This window comes from Trichomycterus rosablanca, chromosome 10 (genome assembly GCF_030014385.1).
Source record: "Trichomycterus rosablanca isolate fTriRos1 chromosome 10, fTriRos1.hap1, whole genome shotgun sequence".
NCBI lineage: Eukaryota > Metazoa > Chordata > Actinopteri > Siluriformes > Trichomycteridae > Trichomycterus > Trichomycterus rosablanca.
This window is the reverse complement of record NC_085997.1, coordinates 37,843,031-37,867,120: the sequence shown is the minus strand read 5'-3', so window position 1 is coordinate 37,867,120 and position 24,090 is coordinate 37,843,031. Positions and strand designations below refer to the sequence as shown.

General features: G+C 46.5%; 1 protein-coding gene across 1 annotated transcript in view; it reads right to left on the bottom strand.

Annotated features, from left to right (window-relative positions):
- Positions 1–22,017, bottom strand: part of drosha (drosha ribonuclease III) — a 78,109-nt gene extending 56,092 nt beyond the window's left edge. Inside the window, exons 1-14 of the mRNA XM_063003308.1 lie at positions 21,950–22,017; positions 19,977–20,701; positions 18,568–18,889; positions 17,535–17,676; positions 14,890–15,047; positions 14,518–14,598; positions 14,326–14,412; positions 12,524–12,610; positions 12,362–12,433; positions 12,188–12,269; positions 9,932–10,003; positions 9,663–9,832; positions 8,336–8,460; positions 891–990 (exon numbers count right to left, since the gene is read on the bottom strand). Coding sequence (XP_062859378.1) covers positions 891–990; positions 8,336–8,460; positions 9,663–9,832; positions 9,932–10,003; positions 12,188–12,269; positions 12,362–12,433; positions 12,524–12,610; positions 14,326–14,412; positions 14,518–14,598; positions 14,890–15,047; positions 17,535–17,676; positions 18,568–18,889; positions 19,977–20,701 — 2,223 coding nt within the window. The 5' untranslated portion in view covers positions 21,950–22,017. The remainder of the gene's footprint in view (positions 1–890; positions 991–8,335; positions 8,461–9,662; positions 9,833–9,931; positions 10,004–12,187; positions 12,270–12,361; positions 12,434–12,523; positions 12,611–14,325; positions 14,413–14,517; positions 14,599–14,889; positions 15,048–17,534; positions 17,677–18,567; positions 18,890–19,976; positions 20,702–21,949) is intronic.
- Positions 22,018–24,090: the final 2,073 nt, after the last annotated feature.

Here is a 24,090-nt window from a genome sequence, read left to right as displayed (position 1 = left end):
GTCTGGTCAGTTTCTGCTTCGTGACATGTTGGTATTTTAATTAAAATATAAAGTATGTAAACAATCGCGATCGTCACATTCTAACATCGGGTGAAAACGTTCATGCGAATTAACCGAATTAATCGTGAAAATCGCCCAGCCCTACCTGAGAGCACTCTCATCTCAATCAGCCAGCAGAGGTCGTAATTGCACCAGTCATGGGAGAGAGACCCCATCCGGCTTAGTCCCGCCCATGTCTGAACAACAGGCCAGTCGCTGTTTATGTAGCTGCTCAGCCTTAGCCGGCAGGCAGAGCCGAGACTCGATACGATGTATTCGAGATCCCAGCTCCGGTTCCAGCGTGTGTTTTTACCGCTGCGCCACCTGAGCGGCAACTGGTGTGCATTTTTGGACGTGGTATCACTAAAACCCCCGTGACTTCTCACGTGTTTTCATGGCTAAACGTAGTTCGAAAGACCAGACAGACTCATCCTGGTGATAGACGGTGTAGTGTGTTACCCCCTATCGCCCATCAGTCGTGTAGTGTGAAATACACAACGACTTAAAAAATTCCCAAGTGCAAGAGATCCAGTCGTGTAGTGTGAACTGTACAGAGATCTGAACACGCCGAAAGTCATGTAGTGTTGGCATTATCCAGCCAATAAAAAATTTTACATCCGGCTCACAGAAATCCCAATAAATCACTAAAATAGCCACAGGGTGGACACACTTCCACAGATGTCATTTGTGTTGCTGATCGGTTTGGGCCAGCAGCAACGGCCTATGGAGAAATACGTATAAATATGTTGTGCTGGCCGTAATATTGGAAAAGTTAAGCTTGAGCATGAGGCTCATTAAATGTTCTTTAATTAAACATTTGTGTGTATTAAATATTTCAGTTTATTAATCACCTCTCTTTGTGTCAGCTTCTGCTTTTCGATCTGTTTCACCTTCGGACTGTTGGCCAACAGGTGGCGCAGTTTCACGTAGCTCTTCCACAGCTTCTGATACCTGCAATGAATAAAAACGCACATAAGTACTCATAATGATTCATGACTGACCATTGCTGTACTTCCGGATGAGAAAAACTGAAGCGTTTAAACCCAACAACACTGTACCTACTGCTAGTCATGGGCTGGTTTGGTGCACAAATAATTACTGGTGTCTGATAAAACCAAAAGTATGTGAGCGCATGTCATAATTATTACGTTTCAGCCTCATTCGTTGGCAAAATCGGCCACTAGTCTGCTGGGTGGGAAAAGACGGGACTAAAAAGTGGGCGGGGTCTTTACAACCCTGGTTAGTTGCCTGATGTGCCTGTACAGAAGTGGAGGAACGTAGAGATACCGAAGTACGGGTGAATAAGAAGGGGTCAGTGAAGGGCGTGTCAGGTAAATATACCCTCCTCTGACCCTAAATTGGGAGAAAAAGGGAGAAAATGCATCAATAAAATAAAGATTTATAAGTCTCTGTCTGTTCTATGCAGCAAATAAAGAAAGAAAAGAATAATGCGGTGTTTTAGAGTCGCAGGAAAGACTTCTTTCCTGACGCTGCATGACTGCGCCCCTGTGCACAAACTACAGTCCATAGCAGCCTGGTTTGATGAGGTTGGCGCCTCAACACTGACCCGCACTGACCAGCACCGAACATGAACACCACAGGGAGCGGAACGCCGATCGGCAGCCTTCACGTCCCACATCAACGCCTGACTTCACACACTAATGCCCGCTGACACACTCTCGCGGAAAAGCTTTCCCAGAAGCCCGGGGGGGGGGGCTCAAGGTCAGATGTCCACATACGCTCAGAATAGTAATGCAGGACGGTCGGCTGGATGGATCCGAGCACTTTTATACGACTGAAAAGCTTCACGTGGTAAAATATGATTAAAAAAACAAAGCAGGTCATTAATATAATTTCAGAATGAAATGAAAGTTCGGCGTGTCCGACATGTGCTGCTTTTTATTCGCTCGTTATCGCTCGGCCGTTTAAAAAAAGCAGAATAATTAATACGTAATGATGCAGAAATAATATCAGCGCCTTCTTCTCCTGAGGACTGAATAATGAAGTTCTCCTGTCCGGCACGACATTCGTCATTTCCGCCTCATTGAAAACGCTCGGCGTGAATTAAACCCATCACGACTCGTTACCAGCTCCCAGTATTGTTCCCCCAGTATATTCCCAAAACACTATAGACGCCCGTCCACACCTACATCTACATCTGTGGCATTTATTAGGATTTTAACGTCATGTTTTACACACTGTGGTTACATTAATGACAGAACAGGACCATTTTGCATCTCCAGTTCACCTCACTTGCACGTCTTCGTACTGTGGGAGGAAACCGGAGCTCCCGAAGGAAACCCAGCGAACCCTGGACCTTCTTGCTGTGAGGTGGCAGTGCTACCCACCGAGCCACCGTGCCGCACACAATTGTGGCATTTAGCAAAAGCTTTTATCCGAAGTGACGTACATTTGTGACTGAATACAATTGAGGGTTAAGGGTCTTGCTCAAGGGTGGGAAGTGGCAAGTAGGTTCTCCTTTTTCCCCCCTGTATGTTTGATAACATTGTAACTCTGGCTGAGAAGATTCGTCTCAGCGTTCAATCCTGTTACCTTAATTCATTCTTAGTTATTTTAATAATACACTTTGTGATAAATCACTAGACTGTGCGGAGTGTTCTACTGCTTTGGCATGTTCTCCATGCTGCTAGATTTCATGTATTTACTAATCTTGGTTAAAAACACTGTCAGTCCTGTTACTACTGTTGCACTCCTTTAGATGAGGGCAGTTGTAGCCTAGTAGTTAAGGTCCAGGACTAGTAATCGAAAGGTCGCTGGTTCAAGCCCCACCGCTGCCAGGTTGCCACCGTTGGGTCCCTGACCAAGGCCCTTAACCCTCAATTGCTCAGACTGTTTACTGTTACAGTTGGATAAATGTAAATGTACTCATATGCAGCTCATCTTCCACTTAGAATCCTTGTACACATGAAACAAAGGTGCCCGAGATTCGACCAAAACACCTCCTGAGTAGTGAAGTGTGTGTGTGTGTGTGTGTTACTAGATTCAGTGCTCTAGGGCCTCTGTGTGTACCGAGCTAATCTCGAGAGGTGAAAACCTGGTGTTTATTAGATCCCACACACACACACACACACACACACACACACACGGTGAACTAGACAGTGATCAGGTGATGCAGCGCTATGACACATTCTGGTCTTATCTGCCAGTCTCAGTGGCATGGACTGTTTTTAGCACCCGCTGGGTCGATGGCGCTTCAATAAACAGCAGCCGTCAGGCACAGAGTCAGCACACTGGCACACGCTGCTATACCAGCCAGCCGAGGACGCCTATATACAGCAGGAGCCAAACTCTCGGTCGGCTGGGTGGGAAAAGACCGGACCAAAAAGTGGGCGGGGTCTTCGACGCCGTGTAAGGACCCTGGTTAGTGTCCCGAGGCGCCTGTACAGAAGTGGACGAACGTGGAGATCAGCATGCGACTCTCCATGCGCGAGACCGACCTCGCAAGCCGATCCACCGAATTACTGGCGAATAAAACGGGGTCGCGGACCGCCACTACAATTCTAACTGAATATGTTTTAAGCAATTGAGGGTTAAGGGCCTTGATCAGGGGCCCAACAGGGCAACTTGGTGGCTGTGGGGCTTGAACAATAGTCCAGCACCTTAACCACTGACCTACCGCTGTGCTCCAATTCACACATAGCGATCGAGAGCTGATTTTCGAACCCTGAGCGAGCACCAATTTGCCTCCAAAACTTGTCTGGGGGTGAAATATAGGCGGAGCTCCCGACCAGAGGCGGAGCTCTGTACTGGTTATAAGTGCTCTGTACTGGTTACAAGCGCTCTGTACTGGTTACAAGAGCTCTGTACTGGTTATAAGCGCTCTGTACTGGTTATAAGTGCTCTGTACTGATTACAAGAGCTCTGTACTGCTTATAAGTGCTCTGTACTGGTTACAAGAGCTCTGTACTGGTTATAAGTGCTCTGTACTGGTTGTAAGTGCTCTATACTGGTTATAAGTGCTCTGTACTGGTTATAAGAGCTCTGTACTAGATACAAGTGCTCTGTACCGGTTACAAGCGCTCTGTACCGGTTATAAGTGTCTCTGTACTGGTTATAAGTGCTCTGTACCGGTTACAAGCGCTCTGTACCGGTTATAAGTGTCTCTGTACTGGTTATAAGTGCTCTGTACTGTTTATAAGTGTCTCTGTACTGGTTATAAGCGCTCTGTACTGGTATAAGAGCTCTGTACTGGTTACAAGCGCTCTGTACCGGTTATAAGTGCTCTGTACTGGTTATAAGCGCTCTGTACTGGTTATAAGCGCTCTGTACCGGTTATAAGAGCTCTGTACTGGTTATAAGTGCTCTGTACCGGTTACAAGCGCTCTGTACTGGTTATAAGTGCTCTGTACTGGTTATAAGCGCTCTGTACTGGTTATAAGAGCTCTGTACTGGTTATAAGTGCTCTGTACCGGTTATAAGTGCTCTGTACCGGTTACAAGCGCTCTGTACCGGTTATAAGTGCTCTGTACCGGTTATAAGTGCTCTGTACTGGTTATAAGCGCTCTGTACTGGTTATAAGTGCTCTGTACCGGTTACAAGCGCTCTGTACTGGTTATAAGTGTTCTGTACTGGTTATAAGTGCTCTCTGTACTGGTTACAAGAACTCTGTACTGGTTATAAATGCTCTGTACTGGTTATAAGAGCTCTGTAATGGTTACAAGAGCTCTGTACTGGTTACAAGAGCTCTGTACTGGTTATAAGTGCTCTGTACCGGTTATAAGTGCTCTGTACTGGTTATAAGAGCTCTGTACTGGTTATAAGTGCTCTGTACTGGTTATAAGTGCTCTGTACTGGTTATAAGAGCTCTGTACTGGTTATAAGAGCTCTGTACTGGTTATAAGTGCTCTGTACCGGTTATAAGTGCTCTGTACCGGTTACAAGCGCTCTGTACCGGTTATAAGTGCTCTGTACCGGTTATAAGTGCTCTGTACTGGTTATAAGCGCTCTGTACTGGTTATAAGTGCTCTGTACCGGTTACAAGCGCTCTGTACTGGTTATAAGTGTTCTGTACTGGTAATTAGTGCTCTGTACCGGTTACAAGCGCTCTGTACTGGTTATAAGTGTTCTGTACTGGTTATAAGTGCTCTCTGTACTGGTTACAAGAACTCTGTACTGGTTATAAGTGCTCTGTACTGGTTATAAGAGCTCTGTAATGGTTACAAGAGCTCTGTACTGGTTACAAGAGCTCTGTACTGGTTATAAGTGCTCTGTACTGGTTATAAGTGCTCTGTACCGGTTATAAGTGCTCTGTACTGGTTATAAGTGCTCTGTACTGGTTATAAGAGCTCTGTACTGGTTATAAGTGCTCTGTACTGGTTATAAGTGCTCTGTACTGGTTATAAGAGCTCTGTACTGGTTATAAGAGCTCTGTTCTGGTTATAAGAGCTCTGTACTGGTTATAAGAGCTCTGTTCTGGTTATAAGTGCTCTGTACTGGTTATAAGTGCTCCGTTGGTAAGCAAAATATAGGCAGAGCTCCTGACCAGGCCGACAGCTTCTGCGTAGTGCCACCACTGTGCCACCTGAGCGCCCCAAAATCCTGATTTTTAATAAAATCTTCTCTGACTGTGTTGGGACCCCGGAGCAACACCCACACACTCGCTCAGAGGGGCAGATTTTCAAGAGCCCCCAAATAAACGTTCCTCTACGCTGCTAATTGGCTGGTGTGACACATTAACAGGCTCAGGACGCAGAACAGCATCACAAAACAATACAAATTTACTTATTCTTATAAAAAAATGGTTTCAATTCTCTAGTTATGTGTGTTGGTTGGCCAGAGGCGACCTATCCACCCCTTGGTGAAGGAAACTCCCCGGCTTCATAAGATCACAAACTCGAAACTACTGTACTGTTATTATTAAAGCGCCACTATTGAGTCAACAAGATGAAGACCAAGTTTAGCATCATTTTCAATGCCACAGCTCCACCTGCTGGCTGATTTGATTGAGCTTGGTGCCACTGTGTTTGGTTTCCACACTACTGAATTGTAGATATACACCGATCAGGCATAACATTATGACCACCTTCCTAATATTGTGTTGGTCCCCCTTTTGCTGACACCTTTCTATCAGAACCAGCATGAAGTTCTTCAGCAGTTTGAGCTACAGTAGCTCATCTGTTGGATCGGACCACACGGGCCAGCCTTCGCTCCACACGTGTATCAATGAGCCTTGGCCACCCATGACACTGTTCCTTCCTTAGACCACTTTTGATAGATACTGACCACTGCAGACCGGGACACACCCCACAAGAGCTGCAGTTTTGGAGACGCTCTGACCGTCGTCTAGCCGTCACAATCTGTCGCTCAGATCCTCACGCTCGCCCATTTTTCCTGCTTCTAACATCAACTTTGAGGATAAAATGTTCACTCGCTGCCTAATATATCCCCCCCACTAACAGGTGTCGTGATGAAGAGATCATCAGTGTTATTTACTTCACCTGTCAGTGCTCATAATGTTATGCCTGGTCGGTGTAGAACCATAAACACCAACCAACCCAGATGATTAAAAAATGGTAAGACAGATTAACTGTAACCGAACTCTGGACGTGTAGGTAGATGCGTGTGGCTGAAAGTCTGAGCTTTAGTTTCTGATGTCTGGCGTATTTCAGACCTATAGATTTCAAATCTCTCGAAACATCTTCGTTTGGAACAGGTCGCAAAGTCAAAGCTTGAAGACTCCACTGAAAAACAGTGGGAGCCGTTATCTTCAAATGGAGGAGACCTGGATAAGTAGTGATCCATCCAGGAGTGCATTTTATTTATTTAGTTGTTATATGCCGTGTTTACACCAGGAGGGGTAATTAATTCTCATGTAATATATCAGTTTATAGTCCTGGTCTAGCACGGGTCTAACACGCCGGTCTTTAGATGAGCTCCTTCGGACCGATATTCATCAATCATCCTACACTCCCGAGAAGAGGGCGTGTCTAAATGTCCGCCTCTGGACACTAACCAGGGTCCTTACACGGCGTTGAAGTCCCCGCCCACTTTTTGGTCCGGTCTTTTCCCACCCAGCCGACCGAGAGTTTGGCTCCTGCTGTATATAGGCGTCCTCGGCTGGCTGGTATAGCAGCGTGTGCCAGTGTGCTGACTCTGTGCCTGACGGCTGCTGTTTATTGAAGCGCCATCGACCCAGCGGGTGCTAAAAACAGTCCATGCCACTGAGACTGGCAGATAAGACCAGAATGTGTCATAGCGCTGCATCACCTGATCACTGTCTAGTTCACCGTGTGTGTGTGTGTGTGTGTGTGTGTGTGTGTGGGATCTAATAAACACCAGGTTTTCACCTCTCGAGATTAGCTCGGTACACACAGAGGCCCTAGAGCACTGAATCTAGTAACACACACACACACACTTCACTACTCAGGAGGTGTTTTGGTCAAATCTCGGGCACCTTTGTTTCATTTCTACAAGGATTCTAAGTGGAAGATGAGCTGCATATGAGTACATTTACATTTATCCAACTGTAACAGTAAACAGTCTGAGCAATTGAGGGTTAAGGGCCTTGGTCAGGGACCCAACGGTGGCAACCTGGCAGCGGTGGGGCTTGAACCAGCGACCTTTCGATTACTAGTCCTGGACCTTAACTACTAGGCTACAACTGCCCTCATCTAAAGGAGTGCAACAGTAGTAACAGGACTGACAGTGTTTTTAACCAAGATTAGTAAATACATGAAATCTAGCAGCATGGAGAACATGCCAAAGCAGTAGAACACTCCGCACAGTCTAGTGATTTATCACAAAATGTATTATTAAAATAACTAAGAATGAATAAATGAAGGTAACAGGAATGAACGCTGAGACGAATCTTCTCAGTCAGAGTCACAATATTACCAAACATACAGGGGAATAAAGGGAGAACCTACTAATGCTCATCCAGTGAGCCTCAGTAAATACAGATAATGAACATTTCTGTTCAAAATGTGACTTTTTAGGGTAACAGGACTGAGTGAAAACAGCTTAGTAAGCCAAAACTGCGCTGACCAAGTAGAGCTGATCAGGTAGGTATTAGGGAGCAGGGCGGGTCACTGGGATCTCAGACAGACCCGGACCCAAACTCTTTAAAATGGATGTGAGGTCATCTGTCCGTGAAATGACACTAAAGTCAAAGGAACTAGATGTTTATGGACCAGTAAGTCTGTAGAGATGCCTTTCGAGAACCCTGCCACCACCTTGCCACCCAAGTTGGTACAACTAGTCCTAAAAGAGCTTATTATGGGGTGTAGGTGTTGGATAACTTTGTCTCTGAAATGAATGACCGATTGAAATCACTTACTGAGGGTCCCCGGCGTAGCTGAGCTGAGCAGGACGGATTCCGAAGTGGACGATGATGGGGAAGGTGATGACGTTTGGGTTGAACTGCTCTCGGTCCAGCTGGTCGATCCTCACCGAGCTGGGCTTCTGTTCCACACACAGACACACGGGTTTGGAAAAAGCTCCTTTCTTTTATTTCTATTCTATTTTTATACATTTTTACTACCCGAATCGTATTTTAGCCTCTCACTCGGCAGACGCTTCACTTACCATATAGAAGCACTTTGTAGTTCTACAATTACTGACTGTAGTCTTCAATGGTCAGGACCCCCTCAGGACCCCCACAGAGCAGGTATTATTTAGGTGGTGGATGATTCTCAGCACTGCAGTGACACTGACATGGTGGTGGTGTGTTAGTGTGTGTTGTGCTGGTATGAGTGGATCAGACACAGCAGCGCTGCTGGAGTTTTTAAACCCCGTGTCCACTCACTGTCCACTCTATTAGACACTCCTACCTAGTTGGTCCACCTTGTAGATGTAAAGTCAGAGACGATCGCTCATCTATCGCTGCTGTTTGAGTCGGTCATCTTCTAGACCTTCATCAGTGGTCACAGGACGCTGCCCACGGGGCGCTGTTGGCTAGATGTTTTTGGCTCAGTCCAGCAGTGACAGTGAGGTGTTTAAAAACTCCAGCAGCGCTGCTGTGTCTGATCCACTCATACCAGCACAACACACACTAACACACCACCACCATGTCAGTGTCACTGCAGTGCTGAGAATGATCCACCACCTAAATAATACCTGCTCTGTGGGGGTCCTGACCATTGAAGAACAGCATGAAAGGGGGTAACAAAGCATGTAGAGAAACAGATGAACTACAGTCAGTAATTGTAGAACTACAAAGTGCTTCTATATGGTAAGTGGAGCTGATAAAATGGACAGTGAGTGTAGAAGCAAGGAGGTGGTTTTAATGTTATGGCTGATCAGTGTACAGTATATATATGCTGCTTTCTGATTGGTTCTGATAGGCAGCGCGAAAGTAGATCCCATCAAGATCCCTAATAGATACGCTGGAGTTTTTAAATACCGTGTCCACTCACTGTCCACTCTATTAGACATTCCTACCTAGTTGGTCCACCTTGCAATTTAGAGAGGGTCTGACCTAGACAGTAGGGTTGTAGTTTCACAAATTCTTGACTTCTTTATGATCAAAATTCCCACCTACGTGTCTTCAACAATCAGAAATAGTGTAAGTCAGCAGAACATGTCGCATCAGATCATAAATACTTCTTAATTCTGCCATGTTCTTTAAATTTTGGTTGATTACGCCCACCGCCACCCTGCCGTACCATGCCAGGATTGGTGACGATCATTCCTTTACACTCCTCAGCGTATTTCTGCCACTCCAGTTCCTCCCACTGCAGCATGTCGGCGATTTCTTCTTCAGGAACCAGGGCTTTATTACTGCGTAAGAGATACAGCAGCACCTGGTGCATCGATAAAACCTCCTTACCTCCGTCTGGAACACACACACACACACACACACACACACAGTTATAAAGACAAAGACAATTCACACAAATACCTAAAGAATATGTGTCCGTCTCCTGAGACTGACCTGGTAGGAATCGGACAAAACGAGGCATGAAGTGGAACTTCTGGCACCCCTGTGGCTCGTTTTCTTCTGGACCTGTTTAAAAATAAAGGATGTGAGAACTAGATGATCTCAAAACTGTCTTCATGTATCAATAAATATACGTCCTTCGATTACTGAGACGTCCGGTAGATTTCATTCAATTCTACACACATCACCATATTACAACTGCCAGTAGGGTTAAGATACTGAACTTGTAATCAAAAGGTTGCTGGTTCAAGCCCCAGCAACGCCAGGTTGCCACTGTTGGGCCCTTGAGCAAGGCCCTTAACCCTTTAATTACTTAGATAATATACTGTCAAAGTATTGTAAGTCCCTTTGAATAAACAGCGTGTACTAAATGCTGAAAATGTAAATCGTAAATATAAATAATACCTTCAAGGTGTGTGTGTGTGTGTGTGTGTGTGTGTGTGTGTGTTGGGGGGGTGAATATTTCTGATCGTTTCCTTCTTTTTCTCCGAATTTTTCCCCCAATTTTCACCCCTAATCTAGTCGTATTCAATCACCCTGGTTGCGTTACGCTTCACCTCTAACGATACATCCCTCCACTGCTGACTGAGAAGCTTCGCAACTGACACACGCCCCCTCCGACACGTGTGCAGTACCGACAGCCTCTTTTCACCCGCACGAGGCGAGTTCATATGCGGATCAGCCTTGTGCACTGAGAGACCAGCCAGCAGAGGTCGTAATTGCACCAGTTATGAGGTCTCTGTCCGGCTCCCTCCCTGAATGAACAACAGCCGATCGTTGTTCATGTGGCCGCCCAGCGGACGAGAAATTTCGTCTTGCACCGTCGCTGGATGTTCTAGGTTTCCATTCAACTATTAAGGGAGCTGTGCTGTGTATCGTAGCTTCTACTTATTCTATCATTCAATTTATGAGTGTGATTTAATAACAGACGTGAAATGTGGCTCTTGTCTTTAAAATGATATGGACGCTAGACCGTGAGCTTGTTGGACATCCTATTATGAGACCATGAGGCATTATTACGGAGCCGCCTTCCTCCTTTCTTCACGAGAACAACAGTCTCTGATCGTTAATGGGTCGCACAGAATGAATAAATAATCAGAGATCAGTACACAAGCAATAAAAACACGGCTTCCATTTCCAACACACTTCAGGTGTTGTTGCCGCCTATCACCACTAGGTGGGAGCGTCTCATCACAGCGAAAACGCTCACTGATTTTCCATCATTTGTGAGTAGTGTGGTTATACTATTTTAAATCCTCCCGGCCCCACCAGTGTGTGAAATGATATCTTATGTGAAAACGATCCGTGGTGCAAAAAATCGCTATGTTTCCATAAAGGTCCTGTGGGAATTTGGTAAATCGTGCACTGATGCTGAATGGGAAGGCCTGGCTCGCAGTCAACATTCAAATTCGACCCAAAAATGCTAGATGGGGTTAAGATCAGGGTCCAGGTCTTGTGCAGGGTTTTAATGGATCTGGCTTTGTAAACAGGGACACCTGCTGGGTGTGAATAATGACTGGAATCAACAAGAAGGAAGAAAGACGCTCAGGTGGCGCAGCAGTAAAACATTCTAGCACACCAGAGCTGACATTTCGAACTTGCCGGTTCTGCCATCCGGCCGGGCCGGGCGCCTACATGATCAACGTTTACATTTTTACACTTTCGGCAGTTAGTAGCCGCCTTTATCCGAAGCGACTTACATTACAGTTACAGTATACAGTCTGAGGGTTAAGGGCCTTGCTCAAGGGCAGCAACGTAGCAGTGGTGGGGCTTGAACCAGCAACCTTTGGATTACTAGTCCTGTGCCTTAACCACTAGGCTACGGCTGTTCGTACAGGGTGGGAAGCTGGAGCCGGGACCTCATAACTGATGCTATTACGACCTCTGCTGGCTGATTGATGGAATAACGCGTTGATCAGGGTGTGGCTCTCCGTACACAAAGCTGATCCACAAATGAACTCGCCTAGTGCAGGTAAAAAGATGCAGTCGGCTACCGAACACGTGTCGGAGGGGGGGGGGGGGGGGGGGGCGTGTGTTAGTCACGACTCTCCTCAATCAGAAGTGGAGATCAGCATCAGTAGAGAAGAAGCGTAACGCAAGCAGGTAATTGGATACGACCAGATTGGGAGGAAAATTGGAAAAAATGATTAAATTAATAAATAAGAAGGAAGAGTGTCCACATATTTTTGGCCAAACAGTGCATAAAGACATCAAATGGGCATCGTATTGTGGAGCAAACCTGTGCAGTACCTGTGAGGTTCCAGTCGTACAGTTCCAGTATGTCTTGGAACACATACGAAGAGAAAAGCTCCAGTCCTTTCACACAGTAATTCTACAGACGTTCACACAGAATCAGGAATTAATAATAATAAATAAACTAATAATAATAATAAAAGGAAGGATGACGGAGGGGGGCAGACTGACCTCAGGTCCCACCTCCTCTATAAAGTGGATGATGTAATCGATGTTGAACCGGATCACCCTGCACAACGGGATCTGAATGGAGAGAGAAGCAGCAGACAGAGAATTAAAAAATACAATTCGACCATATATGAAGTGAGCAATGAATTTGTTTACGGTGCTTACGTTAGTAAGAGGGGTGTGTGAGAAGAGAGAGAAGCCCTCAAACAGGTACTCGTGGTCGTCGTACTCGATCACCGTCGGCCGGTCAGTCTGACGGACAACAAAACAAAAGAAACACAGATAAGTATCAGCAATATGGAACCGCTCGTCCAAGCCTTCTCAATCTAAGCTGGACATCTTTGTTGTCCAATCTATTGCTCACTTCACACATAGTCGAAATTTATTTATTTATTTATTTAAAATCAAAACCATCACCAAAACAGCCTTCTGTCATCTTAAAAATATATCCAGAATCAAGGTTCTGGTGTCCCAACAAGATCTAAAGGAGCTCATCCATCTCCAGTAGGATTAGACTATTGTACTGGTCTCTTAACTCGACTCCCCAAAAAGACCATTAAACAGTTAGAGCTCGCTCAGAAGACGAAGAGAACAGATCGGTCCAGTTCTAAAACCTGGATTCCTACGCTGGCTTCCGGTTAGTTACAGAATAGAGTTTAAAGTGCTGCTACTGGTCTATAAAACCCTGAACGGTTTCTACGTTTAGAGAATATAAACTCTTAGATCTCTGGACTCGGGTCAGCTAGTCGAGCCCAGAGTCCAAACTAAACATGGTGAGGCAGCATTAAGCCGTTACGCTGCATATAACTGGAACTGGAACAGACTGCCAGGAGATATTAGATTAGATGTGCCCCAAATGTAGAAATGTTTAAATCCAGGTTAAAAACTCTTCTCTTTTCGTCTGCCTATGATTGAGCTCTACATTTTGCACTCTATTATTACTGCACTTCAGCCTCAATAAGATCTTTATTTTGAAATCCTTTTACGTTTTATCAAATATACCTTATGTTCTTTTAGTTCTTCATGTTCTAGATCTCAGGAATGTTTCGATGCTTTAAATTTTTCCCTATGTGAAGCACTGAATTACCACTGTGTATGAAAGGTGCTAGGCCAGGGGTGCCCACACTTTCGTGGCTCGAGATCTACTATTTCAGTCGACAGGTCATCGCCATCTACTTTTTAAAAAGGTCGGCCTCATCATTTTTCAAAAAAAGCTTTGAAGCTCTTTAAAATGCGCTTCAGTTCCTACATTGATGTTCAGCTTTACAGGGCGAGCGAGTGAAAAATCACACTGACGGTCAGGTTCGTGTAGTCTGGAGAGGAGCTGCTGATACCGATTCTCAAGCAGCTTCCAGATAAGTGTGGACCCATATTTACGCTTCATTATTTTCATGTTGAAAAGGCTGATTCACACAAGCAGGTCGATCCAAAAATGCTGTCAAATATGTGGCACATTTTCTCATGTTTGGATATTTTTCCTCAGCCAGCAAGTTCCAAAATCGTCCAGCAGAGGCGCTTGACTTCACATGAATGTCAGATTGAGGGTTCAGATTCCTCCTCGGCTTCTTCCACGTATGAATGAACCAGCGTCTCCGCAGCGTTCTCGCCCGAATCGAAGCGTTTTTGGTTTCTTCGCGCTCGGTTGCGCTCTCATCTTCACAAACGGTGCATGGCACAAACTGGCTACTGATGAATCTAGATTCGCGGTTCTTTAGGTTGACCTGTTTGAATGAGACGTGATCCACCAGCGTGTACTGTGTTATCGACTGGTAAACCACGATCGACGTATTGCGCCCCCCTGTTCTATACAAATAAACTTGCTTTGCCTAAATCTATTGATAATATCATGCACTGTAAAGGATTAAACACCTAGAATCCTTGTACATTCTTATTAAGAAACGTTGACAGTCAAGACTCCCATATTTGCTAATCACAGCACAATAAAGTCAGGCTGACCGAAGACGTACCAGGAAGTTGGTGGGCGGAGACACTGTGATTCTGTAATGGAAGAGTTTGCCGGCGTTGTTGGTCATGGGACGGCACGTCTTCACCAGCTGTACATGCGAATATCAAGAGATCACGTTAGATAGAGTCGGTACGATCAGTACTGAGCCATACTTTAGGATCAGGGTAAAAATGGTGTCTGTTTATACAGGTACCTCTTCCCCGGGGTAAATACTGTGCCGGATTCCTGTGCGCCTGGCTTTGGCGCTGCACTTACACAACGGACCGTCGTTCATCTACAAGACAAACAGAAGTACGGATGAATTAAACACCATAACCTTGTTGTTTAATATTTTCAAAAATATGTGGACACCTGAGCTTGAGATATTTGAACATTCCGATTTAAACCGTGTGCAAGTACGTTTGCACCTCTAATAATTACTTAGAGGTAGGGAGCAGGGTGGGTCACTAGGCTTCCACACAGACTCATCGACTCAGTGGACACTTATGGTCGAGTGTCCACATACTTCTGAACCACCCGTTGATGAACAGTACTGATTCTATTCTGAGCAGTGAGGTGATCAGACCTGTCCGGGATCGTTGTACCAGAGCTCCTCGTGGAGCCGGTCGGGGTGCGCCTTCTTCCTCTTGATTTCGGCGATCACGTCAAACAAGTCGGAGTCGGAGCTGCTGGAGCAACTGCTGTCTCCGTCCGAGTCACAGTCCGAATCACTCGAGCTCTCGTCTGTAACACACACACACGCTCAAACTCAAACTCAAAAGAAGCTTTATTGGCATGACAAATAAGGACATTCGTATTTGCCAAAGCAAGTTACAGAGAAATAATAAAAATAAAAATAAGAAAGAACAAAAATATACAGAACAGTTACATGTGCAAAAAAATTATAAAATAGAATAAAATATTAATAGAAACAGTGCAAAATAAGAACAATAAAAATTATAATATTTACATTAATGAGGTAGTAAAAACGATCAGTTTGTGTGTGTGTGTGTGTGCGTGTGTGTGTGTGTGTATGAGACATGGTCACCCACTGTCCCTCACCTGGTGGCAGGTGTAGGTGTGTGTGTGTGTGTATGAGACATGGTCACCCACTGTCCCTCACCTGGTGGCAGGTGTAGGTGTGTGTGTGTGTGTATGAGACATGGTCACCCCCTGTCCCTCACCTGGTGGCAGGTGTAGGTGTGTGTGTGTGTGTATGAGACATGGTCACCCCCTGTCCCTCACCTGGTGGCAGGTGTAGGTGTGTGTGTGTGTGTGTATGAGACATGGTCACCCCCTGTCCCTCACCTGGTGGCAGGTGTAGGTGTGTGTGTGTGTGTGCGTGTGTGTGTATGAGACATGGTCACCCCCTGTCCCTCACCTGGTGGCAGGTGTAGGTGTGTGTGTGTGTGTGTGTGTATGAGACATGGTCACCCCCTGTCCCTCACCTGGTGGCAGGTGTAGGTGTGTGCGTGTGTGTGCGTGTGTGTGTATGAGACATGGTCACCCCCTGTCCCTCACCTGGTGGCAGGTGTAGGTGTGTGTGTGTGTGTGCGTGTGTGTGTATGAGACATGGTCACCCCCTGTCCCTCACCTGGTGGCAGGTGTAGGTGTGTGTGCGCGTGTGTGTGCGTGTGTGTGTATGAGACATGGTCACCCCCTGTCCCTCACCTGGTGGCAGGTGTAGGTGTGTGTGCGCGTGTGTGTGCGTGTGTGTGTATGAGACATGGTCACCCCCTGTCCCTCACCTGGTGGCAGGTGTGTGTGTGTGTTTTGCCGTGTAATAGGGCAGTTGTAGTCTAGTGGTTAAGGTACAGGACTAGTAAGCAGAAGGTCGCTGGTTCAAACCCCACCACTGCCAGGTTGTCACTGTTGGGCCCTTGAGTCAGGCCCTTAACCCTCAATTGCTTACACTGTAAGGCGCTTTGGATAAAAGTGTCTGCTAAATGGCAAAAATGTAAATGTAATGGATCAATGCCCATCCAGGAAGCTCAAAACCAAACAGCACGGTGGCTCGGTGGGTAGCACTGTCGCCTCACAGCAAGAAGGTCCTGGGTTCGATCCCCAGGCGGGACGGTCCGGGTCCGTCCTGTGTGGAGTTTGCATGTTCTCCCCGTGTCCGCGTGGGTTTCCTCCGGGAGCTCCGGTTTCCTCCCACAGTCCAAAAACCTTTTGATTACTAGTCCAGTACCCTAACCACTAGACTACGGCTTGCCCGCAACCCTAATTGGATAAGCAGTTAAGAAAGTGAGCGAGTGAGTGAAAACCAAACTCCATCACTTTTCTACATCGTCGCCTTTCAATACCAGCTTTATAATGCCGTCTGCAAAAACTGTTTTTGGTTGAGCGTGTAGCCACTGATGCAGCGCTGCTTTCAACGTCATTATCACATGAAAATCTTCTTCCCCTTAAAGCTTCTTTGAGCGTCCAAAAATCCAGACTATAAGAGTCTCTCAGACACGAGCGATCACTCCTCCTCCCACCCTCACCGCTTATAACCACAATATAAAAGTAATTATATAGTATTATAATAAAAAAAACAGCTTCCAGCAATTACAGCAAGTGTCTTAGACCCCAAAGCAGCAAAACATTCTCAAACTATCCCAGTTATGGCGCCACAATGAGACTTGATGTTTGTTTGTTTGTTTATTAGGATTTTAACGTCATGTTTTACACTCTGGTTACATTCGTGACAGGAACGGTCGTTACTCATTACACAAGATTCATCAGTCCAAGTTTAATATCAGACACAGTCGTGGACAATTTAGTATCTCCAGTTCACCTCACTTGCACGTCTTTGTACTGTGGGAGGAAACCGGAGCACCCGGAGGAAACCCACACAGACATGACCCAGAAATGACCACACAGAAATGACCCAGACCGCTCCACCTGGGGATCTTCGTGCTGTGAGGCGACCGTGCTACCCACTGAGCCACCGTGGATAAGCACTGTACAGTTGCATAATGATCTTATTGTCGTATGATGTGTTAGTTGTGTGCCACATGGAACAGGAGCTCCACACTCCTCAAAAAGCATCAAGAATTTTTTGTCCAATTTGGTTGGCTGTCGTTTTTGCTTTGACCCTCCTGACCTTATCTGAGGTAAATTCTAAGGTAAATAAGTAACTCAGGGGACTGTCCCCCTGTCATGTACCTTCCAAGTCTATGTTAAGCTTCAGGAGTGATTCGTTGACCTTGATTGGTTTAGTACATGTAGAAGAGAAAACCTCACCATGATCCAGGTCCAGTTTGGTTTTGGGTGGCTCCCACTTCGGTTTGGAGGACCTGGCTCGTTCCTGACGCCGGCCCAGCTCTTCCTCGAAACGCTCATACAGGACCCTGAGTTTACTGGTGCCCACTACCGTAGAGTCTCCCTAGGAACGAGAAGGGTGTTAGACAGCTTGGTAAAGACGGGTTTAAAACAAACAACGTATGGACTCTCCATTTCAGATGAGCCAACAGGTTTAACAAGGGCTTTAGGTAAAGAGACCATCCTCCTCACAAATTACACTTAAAACCACCTCCTTCTTTCTACACTCACTGTCCACTTACCATATAGAAGCACTTTGTCGTTCTACAATTACTGACTGTAGTCCATCTGTTTCTCTACATGCTTTGTGGTCAGGACCCCCACAGGACCACCACAGAGCAGGTATTATTTAGGTGGTGGATGATTCTCGGCACTGCAGTGACACTGACATGGTGGTGGTGTGTTAGTGTGTGTTGTGCTGGAGCGCTGATGGACACCTCACTGTCACTGCTGGACTGAGAATCGTCCACCAACCAAAAAATATCCAGCCGACAGCGCCCCGTGGGCAGCGTCCTGTGACCACCGATGAAGGTCTAGAAGATGACCGACTCAAACAGCAGCAATAGACGAGCGATCGTCTCTGACTTTACATCTACGAGGTGGACCGACTAGGTAGGAGTGTCTAATAGAGTGGACAGTGAGTGGACACGGTGTATAAAAACTCCAGCACAACACACACTAACACACCACCACCATGTCAGTGTCACTGCAGTGCCGAGAATCATCCACCACCTAAATAATACCTGCTCTGTGGTGGTCCTGTGGGGGTCCTGACCATTGAAGAACATGGTGAAAGGGGGCTAACAAAGTATGTAGAGAAACAGATGGACTACAGTCAGTAATTGTAGAACTACAAAGTGCTTCTATATGGTAAGTGGACAGTGAGTGTAGAAAGAAGGAGGTGGTTTTAATGTTATGGCTGATCGGTGTGTATGGTAATAATGAAGTGAGTTACCACTTGGTCCATGGGGTCGTTGGAGTAGTAGTTTTCGGCGTGAGTGCAGCGGATCCACGCCGGCTTCAGAAACTCTTCCTCCTCCTCCTTCTCCTCATCCTCCGTCTCTCTGTTCGCTCTCTCTCTACTTCCACCCGGTCCATCCGTCCTCCTGTCCTTGTCCCGTTCCCTCTCTCTCTCTCGGTCCCGGTCTCTTTCCCTGTCTCGGTCCTCCTCGGTCCGTCCACGCTTTCTCTCTCGGCTCGGCGAGCGGCTGCGCGGACGTTTCCTGTGCCGGTCTGACGGAGGAGAGCTCCGGCTGTCCCGGTGTCGGTACCGCTCCCTACGAACAGCAGAAAATACATGAATAAAAGGTACAGAATCAATCAGATAAAAAGACCTGACGCAGACATTCAAATCTTGACATTTCTGTTCTGAAACAGTTAAAATAGGACAGAACAACTAACCTAGTTTAAATAGAATAGCATAACAGGTTTGCCTGACCCCATACTTGCTAACTAGAGATCAGCCATAACATTAAAACCACCTCCTTGTTTCTACACTCACTGTCCATGTTATCAGCTCCACTTACCATATAGAAGCACTTTGTAGTTCTACAATTACTGACTGTAGTCCATCTGTTTCTCTACATGCTTTGTTACCCCCCTTTCCTGCTGTTCTTCAATGGTCAGGACCCCCACAGGACCCCCACAGAGCAGGTATTATTTAGGTGGTGGATCATTCTCAGCACTGCAGTGACACTGACATGGTGGTGGTGTGTTAGTGTGTGTTGTGCTGGTATGAGTGGATCAGACACAGCAGCGCTGCTGGAGGTTTTAAATACCGTGTCCACTCACTGTCCACTCTATTAGACACGCCTACCTAGTCGGTCCACCTTGTAGATGTAAAGTCAGAGACGATCGCTCATCTATTGCTGCTGTTTGAGTCGGTCATCTTCTAGACCTTCATCGGTGGTCACAGGACGCTGCCCACGGGGCGCTGTTGGCTGGATGTTTTTAATTGGTGGACTATTCTCAGTCCAGCAGTGACAGTGAGGTGTTTAAAAACTCCAGCAGCGCTGCTGTGTCTGATCCACTCATACCAGCACAACACACACTAACACACCACCACCATGTCAGTGTCACTGCAGTGCTGAGAATCATCCACCACCTAAATAATACCTGCTCTGTGGTGGTCCTGTGGGGGTCCTGACCATTGAAGAACAGGGTGAAAGGGGCTAACAAAGCATGCAGAAAAACAGATGGACTACAGTCAGTAATTGTAGAACTACAAAGTGTTTCTTTATGGTAAGTGGAGCTGATAAAATGGACAGTGAGTGTAGAAACAAGGAGGTGGTTTTAATGTTATGGCTGATCAGTGTATGTAGCGAGCGAGTAGGCTAGTGTGCATGTAGAAAGTAATAAACCCACCTGCTGCGCTCGCGGCTCCGATGCCTGGGCGGAGTCCTGCCTCTCTCGCTGTCCGACCTGTACCTTCCTCCCTCCTGCCTCCTTCTGTCCAGACTCCTCCCTCGCTCCCTGCGATCACTCTGCCCGCCGTACCCGCCGTACCCGTAGCCCTTGTGACGCCGCGACCGGTCCGGCGATTTGTCGCCCTTGAAATGATGAAAATGCTCCATGGCTTTGAAGGAGCCGGCTTCCGAGGGTGGGTAGAAACTCAGTGGAGGGGGTGGAACATGCTGCTGAGGGGGGTAATTCATGGAGTAAGGGGGCTGAAAGGGCACCGAAGGTGGCATCGTGGGTGGAGGAGGGGGAGGTGGGATGTAAGGATAACAGCCCTGAGAGGACGCGAAGCCGCCGGCAGGGCCGGGCAGAGGCGGCGGGGGAAAGTTCGGCGGTTCTGGGAAGCCGTGGCGCATCGGAAGGGGTGGGTAAGGAGGGCGCAGGGGGCACTGTGGGCCCTGGGAGGGCGGAGGAACGGGGTAGGGTGGGAAGTCGAGACGAGGCGGGACGTTAGACATGTAGGTGTTCTGAGGGTTGTAGGCGGAACGATGGAGCGCCGAGGAGTCGTAAGGGTGCGGAGGGGGGACAGAGGGGGCAAGATGCTGAGGAGGGGGCAAATGCATGGAAACAGGGGGGAAATTTTGAGAGGGAGGGCGTCCGCGGGGACATCCACGCCCCGGATGAAAGGACATCTGAAACAGAGCAAGGAAACGACAGGTTAAACACCACATGACACCCTGGAAGGTATTTAATGGATGGTCAGGTGTGAGACAAGAACCACAGAAAACAGGAGTTGAAAGCTGCTGGAAAACAGACGACACTGATCACAGTCAAGCAAGCTTTACATTACCATAAACGTAAAAGATATAAAGCAAAGAGAAGCCGCTGCTTCTTTCTCTTTAGTCCATGTGATCAGGGCAGTTGTAGCCTAGAGGTTAAGGTACTGGACTATGAATCGAAAGGTTGCTGCTTCAAGCCCCACCACTGCCAGGTTGCAACTGTTGGGCCCTTGAGCAAGGCCCTTAACCATCAATTGCTTAGACAGTATACTGTCACAGCACTGTAAGTCACTTTTACAAAAATGTAAATGTAAACAGGGCGGCACAGTGGCTCGGTGGGTAGCGCTGTCGCCTCACAGCAAGAAGGTCCTGGGTTCGATCCCCGGGCGGGGCGGTCCGGGTCCTTTCTGTGCGGAGTTTGCATGTTCTCCCCGTGTCTGTGTGGGTTTCCTCCAGGAGCTCCGGTTTCCTCCCACAGTCCAAAAACATGCAAGTGAGGTGAATTGGAGACACTGAATTGCCCTATAAGTGAATGTGTGTGTGTGTGTGTTTGCCCAGCGATGGACTAGCATCCTGTCCAGGGTGTTACTGTGTGCCTTGCGCCCATTGAAAAGCTGGGATAGGCTCCAGCACCTCCGCGACCCTAATTGGATAAGCGGATAAGAAAATTAATGAATGTAAACGTAAACAAACTGAGGGTGTCTACTTATAAGCAGGGCTCATTTCTTGCTCATATCGATGTAAAGCCTGCTTGACTGTGGACAGTAAGGCCTGTGTTTAGTTCCAGCATCCTAAATCTTTCTGTTTTTAGTGGCTATTTGATTACACCTGACCACCCGGACTAGTTTCCTCTCATCATAACGTGACAGTCTGGCAACCTTAGCAAGAGACCACTGTTCCAGGCTTATTTATTAACGCATGCAGTCAAACTTACCCTATTTATGTGGACACTAATACATCACAGGTTGCAAGAATCATTGAAATCCCATGCAATGCATGTCCACAACAAGTGTATATAAGTAAAAAGGCATCAGGCTTAAATTATAGCTGCACAGATGATATATAATGCATTTTAAGTGATGCCAAAAGTATGTGGACACCTATAAATCTATAAATATACAAACATGTGTTATATACAGACACTGTACACACTATACTTACCTTCAATCAGTCCAACAGCTAGTCGTGCTAATGTGCTATCCAAGAGAAAACGTACACAAGCGGAGTTACAAATATATTTATAAATATATATATTTATAGATTATAAATATATATGTATATATTTTTAACTGTCTATATATCCCGATCCTGGCCTCATATAATGCCTAGTTTATTATTAGTATGCTCATCTGTTGTAAGCTACATATACCGCCTACAGCATGCACATACTGGCCACATCCCAATTCGCAACCTCTTTTCCTACGTATGCTCACTACCTAGGCCGCAAAACGCGTGTTTTGCACCCTATCTAGTGTCCCTTGTAGAATAATACGTTACATTTGAAATACGACCTCATGTTGAGGTTTAACACTGTTCAAGCGCCGGACTGGAGCTTAGCCAATCAGGTTGCGGTTTGCCAAAGAGCAAAGCAGCCAATCAACAAACAGCGTCCCAGAGGTCGTTTCTGGTTAGGGTCGCGGCGCTACCAGTTAAACAGGGTGCTTATTAATTGCGAGGCAACGCACACTTAAACCTAGGGGTGATTTGGAGCAGCCAGTCCACCTTCTGCATGTGGACTGGATTACTTATGTCAATCATCAGAGGATCAAACCCAGGTTCTTGGGATCTGTGCTGCTCTGTGGCACCTACTATACCAGGCACACAGTCTGTGGCATTTCCAGGTTTCCATTACCAGGTTCAAATCTCAGCTGTGCTATCGGTCGGCTGGGCGTCTACACAGACATGATTGGCGAAATCAGAGGTGGCTGATGTGCAGCAATGGGTTGATGCCCTGTCCAGGGTATTCCTGCCTGGCTAAGTGGGTAGCACTGTCAACTTACAGCAAGAATGTCCTGGGTTCGATCCCCAGGTGGGTCGGTCCGGGTCCTTTCTGTGTGGAGTTTGCATGTTCTCCCCGTGTCCGCGTGGGTTTCCTCCGGGAGCTCCGGTTTCCTCCCACAGTCCAAAGACGTGCAAGTGAGGTGAATTGGAGATACCAAATTGTCCATGACTGTGTTTGATATTAAACTTGTGAACTGATGAATCTTGTGTGATGAGTAACTACCTGTCCTGTCATGAATGTAACCGAAGTGTAAAACATGACGTTAAAATCCTAATAAACAAACAAACAAACAATCCTGCCTGGTGGAACCAGAACCTGGTATAATCCACCCAAAGTTGTTGGCGTACAGGTCACATAATCTCAATAAGGTTAAGGTCAGGAATTTGGGAAGGCCGTCCCATTACCCATTATGAGGTGTGTGGGTTTTACTGTCAGCAAAACAGCCCAGGTAATAATTCCACCACCACCGTGCTTTACAGCTGATACCGTGTTGCTGGGTTTCACTGCCTCACCTTTTTCTCCAAACATACTTCTGGTCACTTCTGCCACAGGACCATAAAACTGACCTCTGACCTCTAAAGACTTTTTGTCGACCATGTGATCAGCACCCAACTTGAGTCAAGCTCAAAGGTTCTGGTTTTTTTTTTCCACATGGCAGCTTCTAATTTGCAACCAACCTGTTTTTTTGGTGCAACTAAAAGACTAAAACTACAACTAAAAGAAAAGACGCAGCAGTTCCATGTGCTGTGAACAACTTTTTGAGATTTGTACTTTCCCACTGTGAGTTAAAATTCAGGCAAAAACAGGCACGAATGATTTATTTATTGTTAAGTAAATTCATGTGAGCTTTGACCAGTGCTCTGAGGTGGTGGAACTGGCACAGTCTGGAACCGGTACAGAACACACAGCGACTTCAGACTCCACTCGTGACTTGCAAAAAATGACTTGTAGACAACAAAAGTCAGCAGCATGTGTTAACATTAGTTACGTGTGATGATTATACATATATTATATTCTGATCGGGTCATTTTCTGCTCTCTAATAACGCTCCGGTCGTTTTAACCTGCAACACATGCAATTAGTAAATGTTCCAGCCAGCTTCCGGTGTAGTGATGAAGCGTTGCTCCCTACTCTCTCCTTTGGATTGGAATCTCACTTAAAATGGTGGAATACCCTACGTAGTGCACTTCACAGGAACGACCGGGGTGAATGGAACGCTCCTACAGAATCGGCGCTGATGGTTGAAAGACGCTTTCTGAACCAATCAGAGCTTCTGATTGTAATTGTTAGTAAGAAATGC